The 24890-nt window shown below is 41.9% G+C and overlaps 9 protein-coding genes across 11 annotated transcripts; 4 read left to right on the top strand and 5 right to left on the bottom strand.

The window, feature by feature from the left end:
- Positions 1 to 109: 109 nt before the first annotated feature.
- LOC133839144 (nonsense-mediated mRNA decay factor SMG8) lies at positions 110 to 4683 on the top strand. Its single transcript, XM_062270501.1, has 4 exons — positions 110 to 1548; positions 1612 to 2668; positions 2729 to 2775; positions 2834 to 4683. The coding sequence occupies exons 1-4, from the start codon at positions 1493 to 1495 to the stop codon at positions 4581 to 4583; spliced, it is 2910 nt and encodes a 969-aa protein (XP_062126485.1). The 5' UTR covers positions 110 to 1492; the 3' UTR covers positions 4584 to 4683.
- A 1368-nt stretch (positions 4684 to 6051) lies between these two features.
- Positions 6052 to 9700, bottom strand: LOC133835040 (zinc finger protein 34). Its single transcript, XM_062264898.1, has 2 exons — positions 9279 to 9700; positions 6052 to 8747 (listed from the first exon to the last, which is right to left on the bottom strand). Exon 2 carries the CDS (start codon positions 8728 to 8730, stop codon positions 6136 to 6138), a length of 2595 nt encoding a protein of 864 aa, XP_062120882.1. The 5' UTR covers positions 8731 to 8747; positions 9279 to 9700; the 3' UTR covers positions 6052 to 6135.
- A 313-nt stretch (positions 9701 to 10013) lies between these two features.
- On the top strand, positions 10014 to 12898 carry LOC133835039 (nuclear pore complex protein Nup107). Its single transcript, XM_062264897.1, is given in 3 exon segments — positions 10014 to 10422; positions 10424 to 12428; positions 12491 to 12898. Coding segments are annotated over 3 exon segments (2646 nt in total). The 5' UTR covers positions 10014 to 10146; the 3' UTR covers positions 12856 to 12898.
- Positions 12870 to 13610, bottom strand: LOC133835043 (protein dpy-30 homolog). Its single transcript, XM_062264900.1, has one exon. It carries the CDS (start codon positions 13514 to 13516, stop codon positions 12956 to 12958), a length of 561 nt encoding a protein of 186 aa, XP_062120884.1. The 5' UTR covers positions 13517 to 13610; the 3' UTR covers positions 12870 to 12955.
- An 80-nt stretch (positions 13611 to 13690) lies between these two features.
- On the top strand, positions 13691 to 14236 carry LOC133835044 (ARL14 effector protein). Its single transcript, XM_062264901.1, has one exon. The coding sequence runs from the start codon at positions 13760 to 13762 to the stop codon at positions 14108 to 14110; it is 351 nt and encodes a 116-aa protein (XP_062120885.1). The 5' UTR covers positions 13691 to 13759; the 3' UTR covers positions 14111 to 14236.
- Positions 14237 to 14606: 370 nt separating this feature from the next.
- LOC133835042 (ER membrane protein complex subunit 3) lies at positions 14607 to 15729 on the top strand. Its single transcript, XM_062264899.1, has 2 exons — positions 14607 to 14923; positions 14987 to 15729. Exons 1-2 carry the CDS (start codon positions 14775 to 14777, stop codon positions 15576 to 15578), a joined length of 741 nt encoding a protein of 246 aa, XP_062120883.1. The 5' UTR covers positions 14607 to 14774; the 3' UTR covers positions 15579 to 15729.
- A 388-nt stretch (positions 15730 to 16117) lies between these two features.
- LOC133843397 (uncharacterized) lies at positions 16118 to 17300 on the bottom strand. Its single transcript, XM_062276919.1, has 3 exons — positions 17103 to 17300; positions 16852 to 17043; positions 16118 to 16784 (listed from the first exon to the last, which is right to left on the bottom strand). The coding sequence occupies exons 1-3, from the start codon at positions 17184 to 17186 to the stop codon at positions 16239 to 16241; spliced, it is 822 nt and encodes a 273-aa protein (XP_062132903.1). The 5' UTR covers positions 17187 to 17300; the 3' UTR covers positions 16118 to 16238.
- Positions 17301 to 17356: 56 nt separating this feature from the next.
- On the bottom strand, positions 17357 to 18573 carry LOC133843388 (replication termination factor 2). Its single transcript, XM_062276909.1, has 2 exons — positions 18407 to 18573; positions 17357 to 18346 (listed from the first exon to the last, which is right to left on the bottom strand). The coding sequence occupies exons 1-2, from the start codon at positions 18473 to 18475 to the stop codon at positions 17492 to 17494; spliced, it is 924 nt and encodes a 307-aa protein (XP_062132893.1). The 5' UTR covers positions 18476 to 18573; the 3' UTR covers positions 17357 to 17491.
- Positions 18574 to 18705: 132 nt separating this feature from the next.
- On the bottom strand, positions 18706 to 23155 carry LOC133843368 (lipase member H-A). Of its 3 annotated transcripts, XM_062276881.1 has the most exons (6): positions 21919 to 23155; positions 21710 to 21851; positions 19682 to 19830; positions 19177 to 19611; positions 18914 to 19118; positions 18706 to 18850 (listed from the first exon to the last, which is right to left on the bottom strand). In XM_062276881.1, exons 1-6 carry the CDS (start codon positions 21965 to 21967, stop codon positions 18787 to 18789), a joined length of 1044 nt encoding a protein of 347 aa, XP_062132865.1. In that variant the 5' UTR covers positions 21968 to 23155; the 3' UTR covers positions 18706 to 18786. The 3 variants fall into 3 exon arrangements, with proteins under 3 accessions (XP_062132865.1, XP_062132874.1, XP_062132881.1); XM_062276890.1 differs by lacking the exon at positions 21919 to 23155 and having other exon boundaries at positions 21710 to 21891; XM_062276897.1 differs by lacking the exons at positions 21710 to 21851; positions 21919 to 23155 and having other exon boundaries at positions 18707 to 18850; positions 19678 to 19770.
- Between the last annotated feature and the right edge of the window lie 1735 nt (positions 23156 to 24890).

Raw genomic sequence — 24890 nt, 5'->3', positions numbered from 1 at the left:
TGAAAATGAAATGAAACTGTTTAGCTATAAAACAAAAGCGTGTGTAGTTAAAACAAATGATGATAAGAAACATGAATAAACAAACAAAACACTCTGGTTGTTGCATAGTATGTGTGCTTAATTGTATTTATTTAAATGAAATCATTATCAAATTACTTTTTATATAAGTTATAAAACAAAACTCATTATTTATTCTCATCATTGTGCTTAAGTATTGTAGCTGCACTCTATCGATGATTTGAATAAAAGAAAAACAAATTACTTGTGTAAAACATACAATTTAAAGGAAATGTTTGTGTAAAGTTTATTGATCACGAGAACAAAGAAGAAAGCTCAGGTTCACTGCCAAAACGTGGAGTAAGAATGACGCGAATGAAACCGTTTATAACTTAAACAAAACTAATACAAAACTGGAATAAAATGATTGTGCAAGAAAGTAAAACAAAATACATGTAAACCGGGCAATAAAAAGAGTATATAATTCATAGTTTTAGTTTCTATTTTCTAATTTAGGAAAGGAACTTTCCATAGAGATTCCAACAGAGCCGACAGTTGCAATATTACAGTACACACTCTCACACAATTTTATTGAATGCACAAGAGAATTTCGCAAGGATATGATATAAACTGTAAATAAAATGTCATACTCTCTTACACTCACACATTTCTAATCAAATCATTTGTAAATACCTTGAGAAAAACATTCAAGTTCTTAACTCCACGACATTCTTTGTAGTAGATTCTAGTAATTTTCCAGCAATTGAAATCTAACGTAAAAGTATTTTAAATGTGCTCAATATGGCAAAAGAAAAAAAAAACATAACATTTTATAAACCATTTTAGCACATTAATACATTAACTCAACTTAAGTCTCAGTCTCTGAAAAGAATCAGATAATAATGCACTATTCTACGATAATCTATGAATTATAAACACACAGACACATAACATAATAATATTTGTAGACACTTTCAAACAAAACATGCTCTTTGCATAATAAACAAACATATAATAATATATATGGTAACACGAAATTTATTTTAGGTGCTTACACATATTTAATTGAACAATTTATAGCTCGAAATTTAAACATTATGCATTATACTTAATCATGCACTTACCAACTCATTTATCATAAACAAAACCAAACAGTGTGAAACTGAAACAAACACATACACACACGCTTTGGCATATGGAAAAGCTATAAGGTTCGCTGAAGAATAATTTATAAATGACAAAAGATTACAATAAAAATTCAAATTGCTTTAGACAAACAATTTGGTTGAGTTTTATTGTCCAAGGGGAATTTAAATATAAATAACGATAACAAATGGCGCGTAGGTAATCGAATGTTATCGAACCAGAGCAAAGCGATATATCGACAACATTTGTTTGCAGTGATACATTGATTTATCGATAGGGTCTCCGTTATGGTTACATCTCTACTATTGTTTACGTTTGGGAATTGTTTTGTTTTCTGGCATGCGGCAAGATGAATTATCGTAAATATTACACCTGGCAGTATCCGGAAACTCCCGAGGATGTAGCGTAAGATGACACAAAAACACAGGCGTAAGTGTAATAATAATGTTATGTTAAATATTCAATTAGGCCGCTGCTGACTGAGCTCAAGGAATCGCTGGTAATCGTTGGCGTCATTGGGCGCTCCAAATGCGCGCAGGCCAACAAAATGTGCGCTTTTGACATGGAACCCGATGTGCCGAAGCCCCCCTCAGATGGCCAAATACAATGTTACTACAAACCCGGCACAAATACGCTGCTGCTGCATTTCCAGACCACCCACGATGAAGCTGTAATGACGAAGCTGCTGCTCCAGCAGACTTCACTGCAGTTCGATAGCTTTTACGAGCAGATGCGTTGTCGCTTCGTGCGTTCTATGCTGCTGGCGCTGCACATTTGCCACATACTAGTCTACGTAGAGACATCACCAACTTTTGATACATCCTTGGTTACAATTTTTCAGCTCTTGAAGATTGTGTGGGAGCAGCAAGTTCAAGAGTTTTTGCCACAGCTGCTCGGCGACGATTTGCTGGGTGAACGTGGACGTCTGTGCGCGCCACGTATGCTGTTCCTATTCGAGAATTATCCAGCCGATGAGGAGCAGACACGTGAAGCCATTTCAGCCTATGAATTTCGCACCGAAGATTGCATATATGAGTTGCTCCGACAGCACAACATTATCACCAATAATCCAAACAGTTCGCTACTGGCATTGCCCAACAACAAACAGTTTGTGTTCTTCAATGCATACGAGCAACTGCGACCGGATCATCTGCTATGCGCCATTGAACAACTACAGCAAACTATGTTGAAGCCCGATGCCAAAGAAGAGGAAGAAGACTTGGAAATTCTCGCTTTGGCACCCTTTGAAGGGTTTGTTAAATCTTACGGCGATTTCTACGAAGCCAAAGAATCCGAGGAGCAGTTGTATCGAGAGCAGCATACTATTTGGCAATTTCTGCAGCGTCATGTACAGGATGCACTCGACGGCTGCTTCGATCGGGGCAGCTTCAAGCAGCTGTCACCGTTTACAGCACAATGTGTGCTAATGAACTATGAGAATTGGCACAAGGAATCGACCAGTTTGCATCAGCTGCTGCTGCAGAATGCCCAAGTCGAAGGTTACAGCAGCAGTAACGTGTCATATGTAAGCTTCGTTTAACTACTATACAATCTTCACTTTACTTTAAATGTCTTCTTATTGCAGCAATGCTATTTGATCAGCCTGGAAAAGTGTTTAAACTACGAGAGAAAGTAATTAGTCTTAGTCTTAACTGCCTCAATACTTTTTGCTGACGCTAATCCATTGCAGATTTTGGTCCCAGCTGAGCGAGCTGGGTTTGAAGAAAGGCATCTCTTGTTATAAACATGCAGCGCCTGCCATTTATGGCAACTCCATGCATCAGCAACTGCTCGCTGATGCCAAGCTAGTGCTGGAGGACGAAGGACGCGGTCCCTATACGGAGGCAGCGCTGCTCAAGCTAAGCGAGGTGTGTGCCAAGTTTTGGCAGGATGGTCGCCAGCAATGCGAGCAGCTTAGTCTGCGTGGCAATCCCTGCACACAGCCCAAAGAGCTGCCACATGAGAAGCATTGCAGCGGCGTTGTCCACATTTCGAGTTGCAACTGTGGACGCACGCAAGGCAGACGCGAGGATCCGTTTACGCTGCGCCAAGCGAACTACGAGTACTACGAATACATGGCCAGCATGTGTAATCTGTGTGTGAAGGTGAAAAAGTTCCAGTTCCCTATATTTGCGCCATCGAGCAGCGAATATAGAGCAGCGGCTTTTGAGGCGGCATTTCCATCTCTGCTGCAAAGCAAAGGCAGGGATGAGCCAGCAGCTACTGCAGAGGAGCAGCTGCAAAGCGAGCTCAACTCGCAACAAGTGGAAGAGGATGAGCGACAGCAGCAGCAGCAACTGGAAGCAGAAGAGGAAGAGAAGCCACAGCATTCGCTTAACAATGGCTGCTCGCAACCTTTATCTGCCACCTATGGCTCCGACTTGAACATGTCGATTGCGGGTTTTGGTGACTCGTTGCGCGAGGGCGAAGTGGAGGACTCCACGGAGATTAGCTCGCAGATGTGTAGCAGCCTGGGCACCCAGAGTAGCACGCACAGCAGTCAGAGCAATTCCAGTGGCAGTGAGCTTGTGCTGCAGCTAAAACACGACACCGTCATTGATGAGTGTTGTGAATCACAAGCGGAGTCAACGGAGCCGCCAGCTCAGCTCAATGAACTGGCGTCCACCACGGAGTATTTGCCTGGCTTGGTGCACATCTCAAGTGGCTGCGAGCTGCTGCCCTTGTTTCCCAGCTGGTCGTTGGCTTGCGTTGGACCCAGTTCCATTTATAGTCACAACACCGGATTGCAGGAGCATTTCCAAAGTGGTTTTTTATCGGGTGCCAACTTTCTGCTCCCCTGGGATGTTCATGTGCGTCTCGTGCAACCGCACAAGCAGCCACAGCAATCGCAGCAGCACTCAACACAACAACAACAGCAACTCAATCACAAGAAGTCGCAACGCTATCGCAAACAGGGCGATCGAGTGGCACTTAAGATCTTTGTGGGCTTCGAGTATGAGTGTTCCCGTGGCCATCGGTTTATGATGTGCAGTCCGGATCGTGTGTTGCGCGGTGGTGCCGACATTGAACGCGACACCTGCATCAAAGTGGTAAACAATAATATGCCATTGTACTTCCCCTGTCCGTGTCGCGGGCAAAGCACTTTTCTGGCCCAACTGATGCGCATTCATGTGGTGACGCCCAAGGCGCCAGTTAACATCATTCTGGATCCCAAAGTACTGGTGGGCAAGTATACCTTCACCCTGGGATGCAATATCTTGCCGCGTCTGTCGCAGAGCGCCTATTGGATCTTGAGATTGCCGAATGTGTATCAGGGTGATGATATGCTCATTGCTCCACCCCAAAAACTGGAGACTGATGAGATTATGACGGGTGGTTGTCTGCTTGCTGGCATGTTTGGCATCGCCGAAACAACAGCGGATGCAGCGGATGGCAACGAGGCGGGTCAACTCTCGGGGCTAACTTTCACCAGACTTTAAGCTGTTATACACACGATTGTAAATATAATGAAAACAATTTGTTATATCAATAAATTTAGTTGAAACTGAATGTAAAACTCTATTATATGTCTAGTATAACAATAAATATTTTAAACTATAACCTGGTATAATGGATATGCTGATCTTCACACATAACAAATTGTAGAACAGATCGTTTAAAAGTTGTTTTCTAGGGGACACAGTAAGAATGTAACACAATTATTCTGTATAATACAGAAAATTTAACAGACTTAAAATCTTACCACTTTTGAAAAAATATTACAAATTGTAGAACAGATCGTTTAAAAGAGATTTCTAGCACACACAGAATGTGTGTTATACATTGCGTGTATAACAGTTTCCGAGGATCTTTCCCCATAATCTAAAAACATTTCCCATCACTCAATCTACGAAATAATTTACACAATTGTTGGTTTATGGTAACGATTAATGTAATCTCTTCAAGGCTCTTGCTAAAATGAGCAGTTTTAATAATAATAATAATATGTGTGAAAATTCGTAATTCTTATGGGCTTGGTGGGGCAGGGATTTGGAAATGATGTGCCACAATTGGATATTGTGTAGATCATTCCATAGATAAATCAGCATACATAGAAGTAGCTTAATACTAAATTATAATACCATTAATGTTTTTTAAGAGTTGGTGCACGTTAAAAATTTCAGAGCTCCAACTGAATTGTTCTTAAATATAAATAGACATATACAAATATAAATAAAGGAATACTTGGATAGTTTTCGAGTGATATGACAGATGAGGAGAGAGAAACTAATAGTAGCTTTCGTATAATAATCAATTCGAGATGTCAGTGCTCTGTATAGTGCTGCAGTTTTAAAATGATAATGCTTGAATATCAATAGTGATAATAAGAACTATGGCCAAAAAAATAAAGATGTTGCTTAGTTTTTAAATTGAGTTCCACAGGCTGCATGAGTCCGACAAGGAGTTGCTTCTGAATTATTACTTAGTGAACAAGGTGTTCCAATAAAGATTCTTGGTTCTTAATGGGTTCCAATTTGGTTGATAAGATTGTTTAGTTGGAAATGTTGAAAATATTATAAATACTTTTTAATTATTCTAGCGATCCTTCCGCAGATAAATTCGAGATATTCAATTTAAAAGTTGTTGAGCTGTTGGAAGAATTTCCACATTCAATTATCATTTAGACAAAAATCTAACAACAATTTGTAAAGATCCAGAAATACTTCCTTAAAGCTTCACCTTCTAAAGGCTTTTTTAACTTTGAAGATTTTCTTAATATTTCGAATATTGTTCTTATGAGCTTCAAACGAATTTTCCAATTCAAATAGTGTCCACCAATGCTTAAATGAATTCTAAAAATACGTTACAATTCAAATAAAATGGTTTGGGAACAACTTAATTGATTTCAACTGGATACGTTAATGATTTCCACATTAATATCCAGTTGGATTCTCTTAAATGAATTCCAGTTTCGCAATTATTCAATAAGCAAGACATCCACTCGCTTTCCCATTGGAACTAGTGCAGCACTTGATCCATTGCTGTCGCTGTCTAGACGTCCTCGCTGTAGATCTCCTCCTCGACTGCAAAGTCGTCGTGTTCAATGAAATCCCCGCAAACCTCCTCCTCGCAACCGACTTCCATGTCAGCAAAATCCTCAGGCATATCGTCGTAATACATGTCCGCATCCGTGACCAGCTGCTGGACCACATCATCATCCTCCTCTTCATCGTCCTCCTCATCATCCTCCGCTTCTTCCTCCTCCTCATCATCATCATCCTCGACTTCATCATTGACCATTTGCTGCGCTGCTGCATTGGACTGCTGCTGGACCTCATCCTCTTCGTCCTCCTCCTCGTCGTCGCCGTCCAGCTCATCCTCCTCATCCAACTCCTCTTCATCCTCCCCAGCCGAATCCATAGCAGGCAACTGTTGTTGCTGTTGATTCATTTGTTGCAACATCGACTGCACACGCTGCATATAGGCTTGCTGTTGAGCTTGTCGCTCCACTAGGCTGCACTTGCTCTGCGCATTCGGCGCCAGCGGCAACGTCGCTTGCTTCATGTTGTCCAACAGCGCCGTGTGCTCACGTGTCACGTGCAACGCCAACGCTGTGGCATCCGCATGGAGAGCACCACAAACAATGCACACCAAGGTTTCGCGTGGCGTCTGCATCACGTTGTTCATAGGCAGCTGTTGTTGATGCTGCTGCATAGGTGTCGAAGGATTGGGATTAGGAAGGGCGTCCATGGCATGGGCTTGAATGTGCTTATTGAGATACGCCTGCTGGCTGTAGGCTTTGCCACAAATGTGACAGGGAAAAGGCTTCTCGCCCGCATGGATCTTCATGTGGACACTCAAACTGGAGGCTTGGGTGAAACACTTGTCGCACAGCTTGCACTGGAACGGCTTCTCGCCGGTGTGAATGCGCATATGGATATTCAAGCTGCCGGACTGTGTGAAGGAGCGATCGCAAATGGAGCAGGTGAAGGGTTTCTCGCCCATGTGGCATTTCATGTGCTGCACCAGCTCCGAGCTGGCGCGGAACGCTTGCCGACAGATGGCACACTGATACACCAGCTCCTGGGTATGCATGCGCATGTGTTCGTCCAGCAGCGCCTCCGCCTTAAACTCCCGCTCGCATTCGGGACAAACAAAGCTCTCAACGGGCGCCGAATGGGATTTTTGATGCAACAGCAGCGAGCTGTAGTTGATGAAGCCTTTGTCACATTGCAGACACTGATGCGGTTTGCGCACCGCATGCGAACGCATGTGAACCATTAGGCTGCTGCTCTGGGTGAATGCCTTGGGGCAGAGTTCGCACTTGTAGGGCTTCTCGCCGCTGTGGATGCGTATGTGTGTGTTGAGGCTGCCAATGTGCGTGAATGTCTTCTGGCAGATGGAGCATTGAAACGGTTTGTTCGAGATGTGGGAACGCACATGCTTGGAAAGATCGCCGGCATTCAAAAAGGATGCCTCACAATGTGTACACTGAAAGCACTTTTGGCCATTGGCGCCAAGCTGAGCAGCCACGGCGGACGCGCTATGTGCATCCCCTAGAACGTTGGCCTTGCTGCGACGTCCGCGTCGTCGCTTGATGGGCAGCGTAAGTGCAGACGGAGGAGCAGCCACAAGGGAAGGCAAGGCTAGGGCAGCTGGGGCAGCAACGGGAACTGGCGTTATGCTGAGCGACGATGACGGTTGTAGCAGTATGATGGAGGTGGACTCGCGGGGATCAGCTGTCTGCAGATGATACTCGTTGGGCTGCGAGCCGGGCAGCAGACCACGCAGCGGATGCAAGTCCTGTGGAAAGCTGTGCTCTTGGAGGCGACTCTGTAGCTGCTGCTGTCGGCTCTGCTCCTGAAGGCGACTGTGCTGTTCCTGTAGATAGCTCTGCTGCTCCTGCAGCAGGTTCTGAGCAAGTGGTCGACCTTGTGGCGCCTGTAGACGAATCTGCTGCTCTTGGAGACGGCTCTGCGCCTCTTGATGACTCCGCTGTTGTTCTTGTAGGCGACTCTGTTGCTCTTGAAGGCGATTCTGTTGCTCTTGTATCAAACTCTGCTGCGTATTCGAGTTGGAATTGCTGCCGGGAGCGCTGCTGCTGTTGCTGTTGCTATTGGAGCTACTCTCGGTGGTGCTGTTGGAGCTGCTGCTGTTGCTGGAACTGCTGCTGCTGTCGCTATCATTGCCATCGTTCTCATTGTCATTGTCACTCTCCTCCGCATCGCTTTGCTGCTCCTCGTCCTCTCCTTCCGCCTCCTCCTCCGATTCGGGAGATTCAGCGCCAGGTTGCGATGCTTCTGCTGCCACTTCCAGTTCGCACAGCGGCTCAAATATCCAGCTGTAATCAGTGGTATCATCCTCGGCCGCCTGCTCAGCAGCCAAACGTTGTCGCTGCTCTAGGTGTGGTCCTTCCCTTACATCCTGCTGCTGCACTGTATCATTGGGATGCTTACTGTTCATGTGCTGATACAGCGACAGTGGGTGCACAAAATACTCCGAGCAGCACATGCAATGAAACGTTAAATCTGGTGGCTCTGCTTTCGGTGGCTGCGGCGTCGGTGCCGGCGTCAGCAGCGGCTGGCAGAGTATGGGCGTTATGGTGAGCGGCAGATGGTGATAGGCATTCTTCAGCTGCACGGCCATCGTTGCGGTTTATAAGGCTGCAAACATAAATAAGACTTTAATTCATAAAATTCCTTTGCATATCCTGCATGCAAACCTAACCTCACATTCAGGATCCCAACTAACAATCGTATTCTGTGTAGACATTGCTGGATCTACTACCCAAAGACTTTAGTGTGGAGACTTTCGATGTTGCTAGTTGGGATCTGCTTAATTACAATGTGTAGACTTTGCAGCTGGCATCCTGCTTGCACCAATGGGATAGCAAATTACCAATTGCTATTTGTTTTATTTGTTTGCACTTAATTTACCCCTCGTACTCGCACTCACATTCATAACACCCTCTCGCTCGCACTTGCACTATTAATGCTAGCCGCAGCACAAAGTAAAAGTATTATTTGTGCTACATACATACTAAGTACACACTTAAGTGTGTACATATCACATACTCACTTACACACACACATACACACAACACTTAAGCATACATAAACATGTACATATGTATGTATGTATATGCATATGTTAATTTAATATGTGGGTAAAAATCAATTTCCGGTTCAACTTACCTTTTGGTTGTGTGTTTTTGTTTGCTTGTGTGTATATTTTATTTCCTAATAACGTTCTTCTTGCGTTTTTCTGTATTAACAATTCTTTCTAGCTGCCATTTAACGTTGCTCTGGCATTCATATAAACTATACATGTGATTATTTTAACTGCTCCACCATCAAATACAGGTTTTCTTTTTGTTTTTTGTTTGCTACTTATTTACACAATGTATTCGACTGTTGTCCCTCATATTTCTTGTTGTTCGATGCAATTTTTATGCATTTCACACGCACACATTCACTTATCTGTCTTGATTTTCAATTGCGCTGCTCGGCCAATTGACCGAAACATGAGCAATTACATTACGGTTGCAAACAGAAAAAAACAAGTCCTTTACAATTGGTGTTACAACAAAATAATACAAAACGACGCTTACTTATTGCGATGTGCTTGCACGTTACAATTAGCATGACGATCAAGTAGTGGTACACTATCAGACACAGCAGTCGACATTTCGATAAGCATGTCTTATCAATTGCAGTTTCAGAAGGCTGGTAAAATTCCTTAAAATTTAAAGTTGCAGGTAATAATAAATACACAATATTTGCATATACACATTATTTTGTTTTTATTTAATAAATTGCAATTGTGCAGCACGCTTACTTTGGCTGCAGCTTTTGAGCAGCATACCCTTCACAGAGGTATATTTTCTGGTATTATTTGGCTGACTGTTTTTTTACCGCTCAAAGTGTGGTCACACTTGTGGAACAGTGTTGCCCCCAAGCACTGCCGATTTTGTGTCCCGGCATTTTTGTCGCGTGCCAAACAATTTTGCTGTTAGTTTATTATTTAGAAAAACGTATTTAAAGTGTATTTAATTATTGAGCCATGGACAGTTCGTATCAGGCGCGACGAGGCGGCCTACTGCGGCAGCCACTAAACAGCACCAGCCACAATCAGACACATAATCTATCAATAACCCTGCTGCCCGAGGAACAAGAAATGCTGCGCAACACAAGTGTTGGAGCCCTAGGGCTCCAAAGCCGCCTGCAACGCAGCACGTATAATCCATTGCAAGATGTGAGCAGCCTGAGTGGCGACACCTCGCAAATGCTCGAAGACATGGATGATGCGGATCGTGGACGCAGCAAAATCGATGCACTTTTTTACCCAGTTTCTTGAAGTGCTGCAGGCGCATAACAACGACAACGAAACGCTGGATGTGGTGCAACAGCTGGCCCAAGCTTGCGGCCAGGTCGTTGAGCAACTGGAGCTGGAAATGCAACGTGGTGTGGGAGGTAGTCAAGGTGCCAAGCAGCGTGAGCAAAGCATTCAATGGTTAAAACAAGAAATCAACACTTGGCGTCTGCTTCATGCGCTCTACTATGATCGTCTGTTACTACAAAACGATCAGCAAGCGGATGAGGATATGCAGGATGGTCCCATGTTGGGTGGGAGCGAGAAGGAAGTGATACAACAGCTATATGCCATAAATGCGCCTTTAAGGGAATATCAATTGGTTGTGGATTGGCTGGAGAAGAGCTATGATCAGCATCAGCATCAATCGATGGCGCTGCAATCGCACGATCGAATGATGGCCTGGGAGAACACACTGTTCCAGCTGGAGAATATGCAAGGCGCTGCGTTTGGGCGCCGTGGTGATGATATCTGCAAGCAACTGGATCCAGATGCTCCGGTGCGAGAGAAGCAGCCACTGCATGCCCTCGATATGGAGGATAATGCACGATTATCGCGGGCCATTTTTGCTGCCATACGTAGCGGACACATCGAAGATGCGCTGAAGCTTTGCAAGCATTATGGACAGACTTGGCGTGCTGCAATTTTGGAGGGGTGGCGGCTGCACGAAGATCCCAACTATGAGCAGCATGGCAGCAGCTTAAGCGGTGGCGGCCACGAGAAGCTGCCCATTGAAGGCAATCCGCGACGTGATGTGTGGAAACGTTGCGCCTGGTTGCTGGCGGATTCCAAGAAATACGATGAATATACACGTGCCACAGCGGGCATCTTTTGTGGACATCTGGGTGCATTGCAGACGCTGCTCCAGGGCAGCTGGCAGGATCTGTTATGGGCCTATATCAAGGTGCAGATCGATATACGTGTGGAGAGCGAGATTCGTGGTTGCTGCCTGAAGCGCTATCAACCCATGCCCGATGAATATTGGAATGGCAAGATGACGCTGGAGCAAATCTTTGATGAGCTGCATGTGGCCAAAGATGTGGGTGTTAGAGACTATGCACAAGGACAACTGGGCGTCATACAACAGCATCTAATCTTGGATACTTGTGGCGAACTGTTGCAGCACATGTGTCGCTGGCTGGACAAGGAGCAGGGACAATTGCAGCCACATCAATTGAGGTTTATGGCTCACATTGTGCTCTTTATGCGGCAAATTGGACGCATCGAGCAGACCGCACAACAGCAGCTGGCGGAACGCATCATTGCCGCCTATGTGGAGGCGTTGATTCAACGCGAGCAGCCCACAGAGATTGCTTATTATTCCGCGGGCTTGTCCAACAAGCTGCAGGTGCAGTTGTACTCCAAATTCTTGTCGCAATTGGAAAATAAGCGTGACCGAGAACTCGCATTGGATGCCGCTTTGCAAGCGGGTTTGGATGTAGAGCAGATCACCAGGCACACGGTTGAAACTATACGCTTGGCAAGCACACCACCTACAGCATTAGGTGCGCCACTGGCTGGCGAAGTCTCGGCCTCGGATCGTCGCAAGATTCAATCGCTTGAGTATTTAACGCATCTGATGGAGCAGCGTGGCGAACTCGTTTGGCAGGCGAATGCCATGATGCGTCACTATTTGGCCAGCCAAAAGCTGGAGTGTGTGCGTCTCGCCTTTGCCATGGTGCCACATGACCTCATCAACCAACTGATCAAAATCTATGGCTCGCTCGACAATTTGCCGGCTCGTGAAGAATGCAGTCTCAAGGAGTATCTCTGCTACAATGTCTATTTGTTGGGCATCAATAGCTTTAATGAGTGGACACGTTTGCAGCAAACGCAGCCACAACCTCCGCAGCAATCCGGCCAGAAGTTGGGGCAGGAGAACTTTACGGAGCGCATGAATGCGGAGCACAAAGAGCAAACGTATCGCTCGGAGCTGGCACGCTGGCAGCAGAAACTCAAGGAGCAGTCAAAGGGTAAATTAAATATGTTAATTACAATTTAGGAAATGACTTCAGTAATTCGTTTGTCATTTCAGCCACCACTGATGCCTTGTTCAATGTGCTGCTATTTCCCGAGAAGGGTTGGCTCAACGATCCCTTCGTCTCCAAGCCGCCCGAGAATGCGGCCTCGCTGCACTGGGAGCATCGTGAACTGCAGCTGGAGAAGCTGCGCTCCATATGCCTGCCCGAAGTCGCATTGCTGCTTCACGAGGTGCTGCTGAAATCCGGTGACTATGCGGGTTGTGTGCGGCTGGCAGATGAGATAGCCGACGAACGGCGACAGCTTTATAAGGTGTACACCAAGCATAAGCTGGCCGAGTTGCTGGCCAAGATTGCCGATGCATCGTTGCTGCTGCTGAACAACAAACTTGATCCCTGGGGTTATCCCATAACAGCTTAAACACATTTCTTTGCGCGATTTATTATTAAACATTTATTAAGGACTTGTTGTATCACTTACAATGCTAAAGGACTCGGGTTGGGGAGATGGATTAATTAATTCATGTGGCGGCCTCATTGCTCGCTTGAGCTTCATCGCTGCCATTGCTGTGCTTCAGCAGATACCCGGCCAGGAATTTAATGGGATCGCTGGGACGTTCACGAGCCAGCGTCTGGAGGCCATGGAGCAGCACGGGCGCCACTGTTTGATCCAAATATTGTCGAGTTGGCAATGCGCTGGGATCGCTGCGTATTATTGGTGCTGTCGTTGATGCTGCTGTCGATGCAGCTGCTGCTGTTGTTGCTGCTGTGGCCGCATTGTTTGGTTTCTTTGCCGGTGGCGGCGCTTGTCCACTGGCTGCTGATGTGCTAGATGCTGCTGATACTGTAGTGGTCGCAGCGCCTCCAGCTCCTCCTGCATTGCTATTATTGGCATTGGTATTGCTTGTTGTTGTAGTGGCGGCTGCTGATGAAACGGCGACGCTTCCCGCCGGACTTGTTGTTGCCTGTTGTGCAGCACTGTTGGCAGTGGCTGCGGCGTTGCTGGTTTCTTTGGTGGCTTCTGCGGTGGGTGTGGTATTTGTGGGCGTCGTTGAAGACTCAAGCTCGACCTTGACCTCCATAGTTGCAAATTTAATTGAACAATAAGAATTTCAGTCGCGTCTTTCGCCAGCAGTTGGTCCAGTTGATTGCGGTCATATGTTGAACTAATTTTTTGCTTTGGCACGGTCACTCTGCTCCGCCATCCGATAAGTCCCACAGTTCATGTTCATGAATTACGGTCACATGCGACCGATAACGATAACTAAGTTTATTTATTTACATTTTTACAGCCAACACACAGCGCTGCAGCTATTTGTTTTAAAATGAGTGCACGCAGCTTGCGACAGCGGCCACAGCGCAAAGTTGGAGAGGCAGCAGACGATAACACTGGTGGGGAAGCGGATAAGACGAAGCGGAGAGGCAAAAAGAAAGGCTGCTACTACGGCAACAAAAACACCATCTATGATGAATATGGTAATATCAGAGCGTCTGGCTTGGATGTCTGCGATTGCATGAACGAGCTTTGCGATGGCTGCTGGATGGAATGTGGTAATTGTGGCTCCACGCGTTGTGGGCCACAATGTCGTGTGAATCGTAAATTCTTCTATGAAAGCTTTGACCATGACGGCAAGGCTCTAACTATTGTGAACAAGCATATGACTGGCAAAATGTGAAATGGAGTCTCGAAATTGCAATTTTGTTTTATAAAATTAGCAATATAAAAAGGCTCTATGTAGCGTCCAATAATTATAGATGTATGTAAATTTAATTTCGAATAAATAAAAAACCGTGCTTCATAAGTTCCAAAGTATACGTTATCGAGAAGTGCTGTAAAACTGTGCTTTATTTATTTCAAAAACAAATTGAAATTTTTCAGAGAAAATTCTTGGAAATGGTAAAATTAATGCTTAACTTAAACAATTACAAACATTTTCACTCACGATTAGGAAGGATATCTTCTGTACATTTCGGATACTATCAAATATTTATTTTAGCAATTATACGCAAATGTTCGGTGAAACTTTATTTATCGATAACTATTTTCAAACTGTGATTAATCTGCTTTTCTGTTTCTGCCTCAAATTTAATTTATTTTACAAAGAAATTACTTGAAGTTGTAAAAAGTGTGCTTATTTCTATAGAATGCAATACTTTTCATTTATGATTAGTAAGCAGTTGTTTTTTTGTATTTCGATAACTGACAGTCATGATTGCCGATAACCTTCGCCGCTAGCACCACGTACATCTCTATCAACGAGCAGCCCTCATCGGGGTGCTGAAAAAACTTAATTAATAAATTGCACTTAAGTTAAGTACTTCGACAAAGATCCGTAAAAGATGACGGAACTGCTTATTGATCCCGATATCCGCGTTTGGGTCTTTCTGCCCATCGTACTCATCACATTTCTAGTCGGCATTGTGCGCCATTATGTCTCCATTCTGATATCCACACAGAAGAAGGCCGAAATGACCCAAATCATGGACAGGTGAGCGCAAGGTTCAATAATGAATGATTTGACAACTAGTTGACGCATTAACTCTGTTTGCAGTCAAGCGATGATACGCGCCCGTTTGCTGCGCGAAAATGGCAAATATTTGAGCGCCCAATCCTTCTCCATGCGCAAGAACTTCTTCAATAATGAGGAGACGGGCTACTTCAAGACCCAGAAACGTGCTCCAGTTGCCCAAAACTCATCGGCCATGTTGACGGACATGGTCAAGGGTAATTTCATCAATGTGCTGCCCATGGTTGTGATTGGTGGCTGGATCAATTGGATGTTCTCCGGTTTCGTGACCACCAAAGTGCCATTCCCCTTGACGTTGCGCTTCAAGCCTATGTTACAGCGTGGCGTTGAACTTGCATCATTGGACGCCGCCTGGGTATCGTCGGCATCGTGGTATTTCCTCAATGTCTTTGGCTTGCGCTCCATTTATACATTGGTGCTGGGCGAGAATAATCATGCGGATCAGACACAAGCCCAGGCAGATGCTATGACTGGAGCAGCGATGACCATGCCACAGGATCCGAAGGCGGCATTTAAGGCCGAGTGGGAGGCACTGGAGATCACGGAGTACAACAATGCGTTGAAGAATATCGATGCAGATATGTTGAGCATGGCGAATGAAGCGATCGCATCCTAGCCTAGTTAACTGCGTAACTAAGATTAAACTACTAGCAAAATTTAATCGACGTAATTTAACAGAACAAAAAAAGAAAGCACATTTGTTTTTAGTCAAGCATTTTTTGCATTCAATAAACTTTTAATGCGAATTATCACATTTTTTGTTACAATTGAATGCAGTTTGAATGTTGTTGCGATTATTCTATGTTATTTTCAGATTTCCAAATAATTAACCTTTACTGTATTACATTTGAATAAACTTCAGAGCCAAGGGCAATAAATATATTGCTATTATTAAGTATTTAAGAGATTTGTAATACCTTCGAAAATTATAATTTGTATAACAATTTCAAGTAGATCAGCAATTTGAAGTACTCTTATTTCCGCATTGCAATGGTTCATGAACCTTTAAGGTTCCTTTACAATTTTTCTAATTTTCAAAGAAAACTTTCTATTACGTTACACAGAATTTTAAATCTATATCCCTGTGAACTTGTCTGCATGTATCAAAATAGCTATCACAAAAATCTATAGTGGAACCAAATTAACATAGCCATATTTTATGATCATATCTAAATGTCTAGGACTTTTAATTTAGTTGTTATGTGTCGCTTAGCCACGCCTCCCTCTAGTTAAAATTGAATTGAAACATTTAAAAAACACTATGTAAAAATATGAATCAATAATAAGCCTCCTCCGTAGCCTCGGTTTGGGCTGGAGGTTCCGGCTCTGTAGTAGCAGCTGGTGCTGTATCTGGTTCCGGACCCACATCCATTGACTTCGATTCCGGTGGGGCAACATCCACTTCTGTTTCCGTTTCCAGTGCCGTTGCTTCCACATTCACTTGCTTGGGCGCCGCTTCGGGTCGTCCCGTGTTTAGGGGCGATGGAGGACGCGCTGTGGGCGGAGCTTTGAACTGTTTCTCTTTCTTGATATCCTTGGGTTTGCCCAGCAATTTGTAGTCGTTGGGTAGCTCGGCTTCCGTGTAAAGTTTATCGGTGAAGTAGATGCGTCGAATTCGCACATTGGCATGTACTTGGAGGGAAACAGTCTCCAAATAATTTGAACCGTAAGCGCGACGCGTAAAATCGGCCAAATTGAATTGGATCTGATTCCAACCCGGTGACATGCCCATGGGCATTGCTGTACAAAAAGGTTTCACCGAAGTTTTACTCTGGAAATTGGACACACGAAAGCGGCGCATGAAACGCTGATCATCTTGTATCTACGTCGCAATTAAAGTGCATTTTCAGCATCAACATAACCTCACAAATGTTAAAGCTATAGCTTACCTTAACCTCAAAACAAAAGTATTTGTGCATATTCTTGATGAGCAGGACTAGAAATGGCAACTTAATACCAAGCTCAGCCTTGCAATCACTGGGACAGTGTATAAATGTGGTGGACACATTGGAACCCATAATTTCCAACACCAACGATTTGATATCTTCATCGTAAATGCGCTTAATATAGCCATTTTTGGTCTGTTAAATTGTGAATATTTCTTTAGGAATTCTAATTTGTATCCCTTTAGTATACTTACAAATGTGGACCAGTTGTCCAGCGGAGAGCTGCCCACGCTGTAGAGGATCGTAAGAAAACCCTTCTGATATGAAGCGCGATACATATTGAAAGCGCTTAAATAAACAATTTATCGTCAAAGCTATATGTATTTTGTACTATGAAATATTCCAGCCAGTTACAACTTGATTTGATGCTGACTGAAAATACACGACAAACTAACAAAAATATGAATACAATTTATCATTGCAAATAGACATTTTAAGTTTTATAATAAAAAAAGAGAAAATATGATAAATTCACCAATAATTGGGAACTAGCATGAATTAATGAAGAATGAAGTATTTCTATTTACTATAAGTAAATTTCGTTTTAGAAATAACAAAATAGTCATTATTTCTTTAATGAAAACTAATTGTAAAAGGGATTATAGGTGATCCAGTGAGCGCGCTCCTGCTCCTTGTCAGTCTTGTGACTTGTAAAGAGTGACTTGTATACATCGCTAGCCTTGGGATCTTTGGCCACGCTGAAATCGGTCTTTAGGCGCTTCAGTTCCGGATCTTGCATGGCATTCACAGCGCCCAAACGCTTGGGATTCGCTATGACTTTCACTTTACTACTGTTGCTGCTCGAGGGTTTTTCGTCCTTGGGCTTTTCTACTTTGATGCTGGAACAGGTAGCGGTCTCAGACGCCTCCACAACCGTTTCCGTCTTGACGCCTGTTTCTGAATTCTTATCCTTCTTTTTGTCCTTTTTGGATGACTTGCGCTTAGCTGAACGCATCTCGGCCTTGACCTTCATCATCTCCAAATCTTCCTCGTTGCCATTAAGCACTATGACATCCTCCACGCCATACGGCTGCTGACACAGCGGACAAGTGCTCGCCGAGCTCGCCTTGATCTGTTTTAGAGCACGCTCCGACATCACGCAGCCACAGCTCCAAAGTGCCACAAAGCGAAACTTGCCCGACATCTCCAGGCCAATCAATTTGCAGATGTAGGGCGCATGGCGAGTGTCCAGCAGACCTTCGGTCTTGTCCTCATCGGTGAAGGCAGGATTTGGTGTCAACTGCAGCGTTTTAATGTCCTTCATGCTGCGCACATGCGACGAAGTCTCTGGCATTTTCTCTTTCTCCAGCAGACGCTCGATGACACTCTGCTTGGAGTATAAACGGCCCATGGTGCACATGGCAATTGGCTCCTGCAGACGCTGCTGGGTTAGCGCACAGTGCAGCCAGCGAAATTCACGCTCTGCATCTTTGTCTTTCTGTAACCATAGCGTTAACTCAACTATAGAAATTGAAAATTGATTATATAGACGACTTACCTGCTCAGGCTTTTGCTTGACTCGCACAAGCTCATCGCGTTTTGGTATGGTGCCACCATCACATCCCATTTTTATGCAAATAACACTTCAATTAATGTAATTAAAGTAAGAAAACAATTTTTAGCTGCAGCTGTTTATGTTTTTGTGGTGAATCATCGATTACTCGCTAGCGCAATCGATGTTTCACCCATGAGCAATATCGTAAATGCCAAAAACTATCGTTTTGACGATAGTTCAGCCAGTGTTGCGTCTTTGCAAAAAGATCAAAATTCCAGTGATGCTCCATTGTGAAAAGTAACAAGTGGAAATTTTGTTTACGCGCTAAAGTTTATTATTAAAAATCTTAAACTAATAATTACAACTACAACTTATGTATACTTCTACGCATCTGTGAATGGACAGTGTTTGGCATACGGCACATCAATGCAAATACAGCCGCGCGCGCTGAAAATATAGTTTTAATTTTAACGGGCGCCACAATGAAAATTTGAATAACTGTGTACTCACTCGTCGGGCGCGTCGTTGCCTATTTTATAATCTCGCAACAGCGAAACAAACTCAAATGGATTAATGCGACCATTAACGGGCAAACGTTTTGGCCCCGAAAGATTTACGCAACCATTGGGACACGGCACGCCCATAAATTTGGTGTGCTTCATGGTCGCCGTGGCCAAATAGCAAATGCTCAGAAAATGCGAGCACCGAGATCGCCCTTCAATGAAAAATATAGTAAACTAATTGACCCTACATGTTATATAGTAGTTTCTTACTAATTGGATTGCCCTTGCAGAAGGGCTGCACGCGTCCTCCATTAACACAGTAATTGAGATGCCCCGTATTGTCCTCTTGCCCCAAGAAGCCCGCATTTGTGTGGAGCACCTGTATAACAGTCGCGTCGTCTATCGATAAACGAAATCGATCACTCTTCTTTCGCTCAATAAGAGGTCGCGCAGGGTCCAAGCCGATAATGCGATATTGCTTCTTGGTCAGATGATTGCTAATCATGCCACAGATGTGGGCGCCCAAAGAGTGCCCCACACATGTGATCTTCTCACGCGTGGCGCCATAATGCGTGAGAAACGAATATACTTGGGCTGTGCACTGAGCAGTTAGTCGCGTGTTGATTAGAGAGTGGAGATAACAAGGATATCGTGTAAGAGGTCGCCAATCCACAGTGATCACATTAAAGTCGCGCATCAAATATGCTGTGTGTGTGGGAGAGTTAACTCTTTTCAAAACTGTTGCTAAATGGAGGCGTATGTCATACTCACTAACCGTCCCTCAGAAACTGCAGATGCTTGTCAGTCGCCGTGCCATTAAAGCCATGCACTATGAAAACCGTTTCGCGCTGTTTCCCAAATCCGCCCTTGTACAATGTCAACGGATTGTGGATGTTCAACGGGAGTCCGCTACGTGGCCCAGTGCTGCAATTAACCAAATCAAGTGCAGCATTTTTTTGTGGTAAGTGCATTCATTTATTGTACATATGTCTATTTAATTGGGGGACTAACTAATAATATGCGCATGCAATACGGATGTGAAATGCGTAAGACTTCATGCTTGAGCGAGGAGGGGACATGATATAATTGAGTGTCTCATAAAAAATGAGAGCTTGCAATTCAACTATTTACTATATGCGGTTGTTCCTGTTTTCGGCTACTTGTAATTCAACTGCCGACAATTGATTTCAAACTATTTGAGTTTCATGTTTTGTTAGATTTCTCTGATCTGTATTCCTGCTTATTTTCATTATTTATGCATCTTTAGGTTTTCTTAAATTATAGTTAAATATCAATATAACTATGCAGTCACATCTCGTTTACATAAATTCGAATTTAACTTCGGACAACTCATAATATTTTGGCAACATTAGCAAACTCTGTTTAATAACATTTCATTCATCTCTTAATTACTTTATAGTCCTTATTTATGCTTCAGCAATTATTGTTGTTTCCTGTCTCCATAGACTATTTTCTAATCTCAAATTTATTTTCAATTCAACTTTGTAGTTTTTCCGGTTGAAAGTAACTGCACTTTAATCGTTGTCAACTGATTTAAAAGTAGTTTAATGAATTCTTTTGATTTAAGTACGGTTGGAAGATTTCTTTGAGCTTTCATTTCATTTTGGAATTTTAATACTAGTATCATGTTAGTATTTCTTTTGTACCACAACAACTTGGATGCCACTTGGAAATTCTTTTGTATATAATTATTAATTATTTTGTATACACTTTGCATTGAATCCGAGTTGACAAGTGGATTTTGCATGTTTTTTTCCTGACGCGTTTTTAGTTTTATTATTTTACAATATTTGTGGTTATATAACCCAAATTTTGCTTCTCTAATTTTAAGTCTACAACTTTTTTTAGTTACAAATATTTGTTGTAAGGCTGATCACGAACAATGCAAGAAAGTCTCTGTAGTTCTCAAAAATATTATGAAATACCACTTTATATTCTATATATTGTGTTACTAAGTTGGGTTTTATTATTTTCTCTTGTCGCAAATTCTAAAACCTACCCAAAAAAAGAGATTGTACTGAACATTTCTAAATATTTTGACCAATCTTAAAAAGCATTAACGACTTTTCACTTACACCTCCATTGAATTCTGTGATCCGCTTTAAAAGTCAATATCTAATGAACGATCAATGCTTAATGAACCATCAAGGCTTAAAAGGAGATGAGAAGCTCCACGTTCTCCAAAGTGAAATGAACAAGTTTTCTAACGTACACTTGACAAGATCACGTAATCTATGGCTTCTACTGCTATTACCGCAACAGTTTACAAAATTCGCCAGCCAAACAAGGTAAATGGCAGCTTGGACTAGACTTTTAGAGCGACTTGGACTTGACCAACAGCCAGTTAGGCGAGCAGACAAGTTGAACGACTTGCGAATCGGTATTTGAAAGAAAAAAATATGTTTTCATTTACAATTTGAAATTGATGTCATTTTCGACCGCTTTTCTCTGTGCCAGGAGGGAGATGGCATCTTTTAAGTGGGTCATTTTGTTTTATACTGAAAACAAGTTGTTCGCCCATTATTAATTGCATATTTTACGTATCCTTGTGGTTGCTCAAGTTTCTTTTTTTTAGTGGATGGCACACTAACCAAAAGAATTCCATGGCCAGCCTTAATTTCTCACACTTTCTCCCGCAGTAATTCAAATAGGTAAACCGATCACTGTGTGTTTAGCATTAAAGCTCTTTGGTAACTAGGACTTTGGTACATAAATTAGATACGTTATGCAGATTATCACACACAAGACTTTAATTGGCTGGCAGCTCGCATCACGAACTTACGGTGCAAAGAGACGATGTTCGATATAGGGACTGGGGCAAAAGTTTTTGTCGCGCAAAAAACAACGCAAAACATTCAAATCCAATGCGCCGCTTCTCATCAGATTTTTCCAATCCATTTGGTTTAGCAGCAAACTTTGTGCATCTGCAAAAAGTTGTAAGATCGTGAGCGAAACTATTTTCATTTAATTTTGCAGATGCTGTTGTCGTACCTTTGGCAATTAGCGTTAAAAGAAGGCAGATAGCAATTACAAATTTCATCTTTAGTTCAATTTGATTTTCACTCTTGAACTAAGTGCTGTTAATTGCGGTTACTACATATGAGTTCTTAATTATTTTTGTAGTTTTAAAGTGGTTGTAGAGTTACTTTAATTTACACATTCTCACTTTAATATTTTTGTTATTATTATTAATGTTTATTCAGGCTTTGCATGCGCTTTTCTTTTACTCGCATACATTTGTATTTTTTTTGTAATATATACAAATAAATTGATTGCACTTTGGTAAACTTGTTATATTTTATTAATATCAATTATTCATTGATCATTTTTGCATATTTTTATTTTTATTCAATTTAATTCCATATGCATATATTTATACTGTTTATTTAGGCCACATTTATTTCTTTGCCACTTCACTTCCACACTCTGTTAATCGATAATTATTTGTATAATTTTTGGCATGATTTAATTAAACTTTTTCTGATGCAATTTTGTAATTATTTGCTGCACGTTTCGTCTGCAATTATTTATCCTTTTAAGTTTCAAGGCGAGTGCTGTTGTTGACGTGTTTCCCATTTGCGCGATGCGCTTCGAATGCGCCGAATGCAATGAAAATTGTGGCAGCCACAAAGTTGCAGCCACAAGAATCGCGCTGCTGCCGCGGCAGTCGATGTTGCTGCTGTTGCAGTAGCTGGTTGCTGTTTGCTGCTTGTTGCAACGATTCCCGCCACCTGTTGCCTTGACTTTACCTTGGCGGCGCAGACGCGAATACTTTATGCTTGACTTTGTTTTTTGCTGCGATGAAAACTCGCTGCCCAATGCGACGGCGCACGCAACTCTGCACTGCTTTTTATATACTCTAGCCAAAGAGTAAATGCTGTAGAAATTGTCAATTGTTTTGGTATAATCAGAATGCTGCATCTGAATCGTGTAAATTATTTATGAGACTGATTAGTCGACGACTTTCTTGTCAGAAGCGAACGAAGAAATTTTGTGAATTTCTACAGCTACTGATAAAATGCTATTTTGTTAGTGTATTTCGAGTTCATCGCACTTGTCCGTTTATTTCTCTTTCTTATTTTGATTTTAGTTTCGTTTCGTTGATCGTTTATTATGGTTGTAGTTTTTTTGCAGCTCTATCTTGCTCGATCTTATGTAAATTGGGCTTAGTTATAGATTGTTTTAAATGCGTACACTTACTCCATTTGTTGTGATTAGTTTTCGTTGCCAGTGCTTAAATTAGTGTTATGAAAGACTTCAACGAAAGTGTAAAACAATATGTACGGGCAAGTTCGTTGCTTAAGTCATTCGTTTTGATAGCGTCGATTTAATCGCAAGTGTTCGCATGAATTGCTTTTAATCACACGACTTATGTGTAATTTGGCATTATCTGTAACGCTTTCCCATTACCATTTTGGGTGTTTGGTTACCCAAAATAAAATCTTATCAAACAATCTTTGTGGCGCTTTTTTTCATGCTGTGCACGAAGTAAATACTTTTCCAAAACTTTTACGGTCGTAATATATGCTCAATATAACGAAGGTGATACAGAAATATGTACATATTAAAAGAGACCAACTAAGTAACGAGGGCGCAACTAAAGTGAAAGATTTAGTTGCAAAGTTATTGATGACGTTAGCCAGAGATTTATGGGTAAAAGTATAAACAAAACTGCCTTTAGGTCCGGACCGCAAAACTGGACCAAGTTTTGAAAAATGGCAGGGGAGATTAAAACAATATTTTAGTCATATTTTTTATTTATTTTCAAATATGTAAATAGAGACAAAGCGGCAAAGGGAGTTGGTCTAGACTCTTAAGCAAAAGCGGAAACTTAGGGCACAGCGAAAGTAATACATTAAATCTAGTTTATGTTTATCAAGTACAGAGATCAATGGGTGGCAACAAAAGCTGAAGAGATTCAAGTGCGTCACTAAAAAGTTTTTGTCGTAGAAATAAATATAAGTAAGAATTATGTAAAGATTTAATTCCAAATTTGGCACGTTTATTTGCTTGTGAAGGAAGAGCAGAAATAATGAATCTAATTGTTTTATAAAAATTAATAAAAACTATGATTAGATTTGTCAAAATATAATTTAAAATTTAATTTTCTTTTTTTAAATTAAAAGAAATAAACAATTCATTATTCTTATAAAAATCAATTAAATCTAAAATATTAAATTAAATCTAAAAAGATGTTATTAAAAATTCTTAATATTTCTGTTTCACGAAAATAATAATAATTATAATCGATTCTTAATGTTTATGTTTCACAAAAATAATAATAATCATAATAATAATGGTGTATCTATTCTCTTACTTGATAGTTGTTTAAAACATTTTTCGAAGCTCTTCAAATTAAAATTCCATTGAAGTTTACTCCAAGTTCAATAGATTCATTAAGTCCTCAAAAATAATAAGTAGTAAAACTTAATTTTAAATTTCACGTAAAAAAAAAACAAATTTTTAAAAGTGCTCCAAGAAAATATTCTTAAAGACTTTTCTACAGTTTCAAAAATGTATCTTACACAATTCAATCTGAGCTTTATTTAAAAACATTTCTCTATTGGCATTAGTTGTTGAATTAAGCCTGCAAATCTCTAAAATGAATATGCCATCTGATTAAACTTACCTGGTGTACAAATGAAATCCGATATAATCCCTTGGACATGATTGCAGCAGCAATAACTGACAGTTGAATGGATTGATGTCGAAGTTGCCGTTGCGCAATAAGAATTGCAATGCCTCCGTGTTGAATTTGGCTAATGACAAAAACACACACACACACTTGTATATCACATAAGGCAGATAGATTATCACAATGATATTAGCTACAACCTTTTGCCAGTTGGATGAGAGAAAGCGACAATAACAACGACAACATCAATGGATTACTGGACATTTTATTGTGTCAATTTTTTGTTTAGTTGTTATTTGCAAAGAGAATGCAATTAAAATTTGCATAA

The sequence above is a fragment of the Drosophila sulfurigaster genome, chromosome 2L, assembly GCF_023558435.1.
Source record: "Drosophila sulfurigaster albostrigata strain 15112-1811.04 chromosome 2L, ASM2355843v2, whole genome shotgun sequence".
NCBI classification, from domain to species: Eukaryota; Metazoa; Arthropoda; class Insecta; order Diptera; family Drosophilidae; genus Drosophila; species Drosophila sulfurigaster.
Note: the sequence above shows the minus strand (reverse complement) of the source record. Positions and strands in the feature narration are given on the sequence as shown.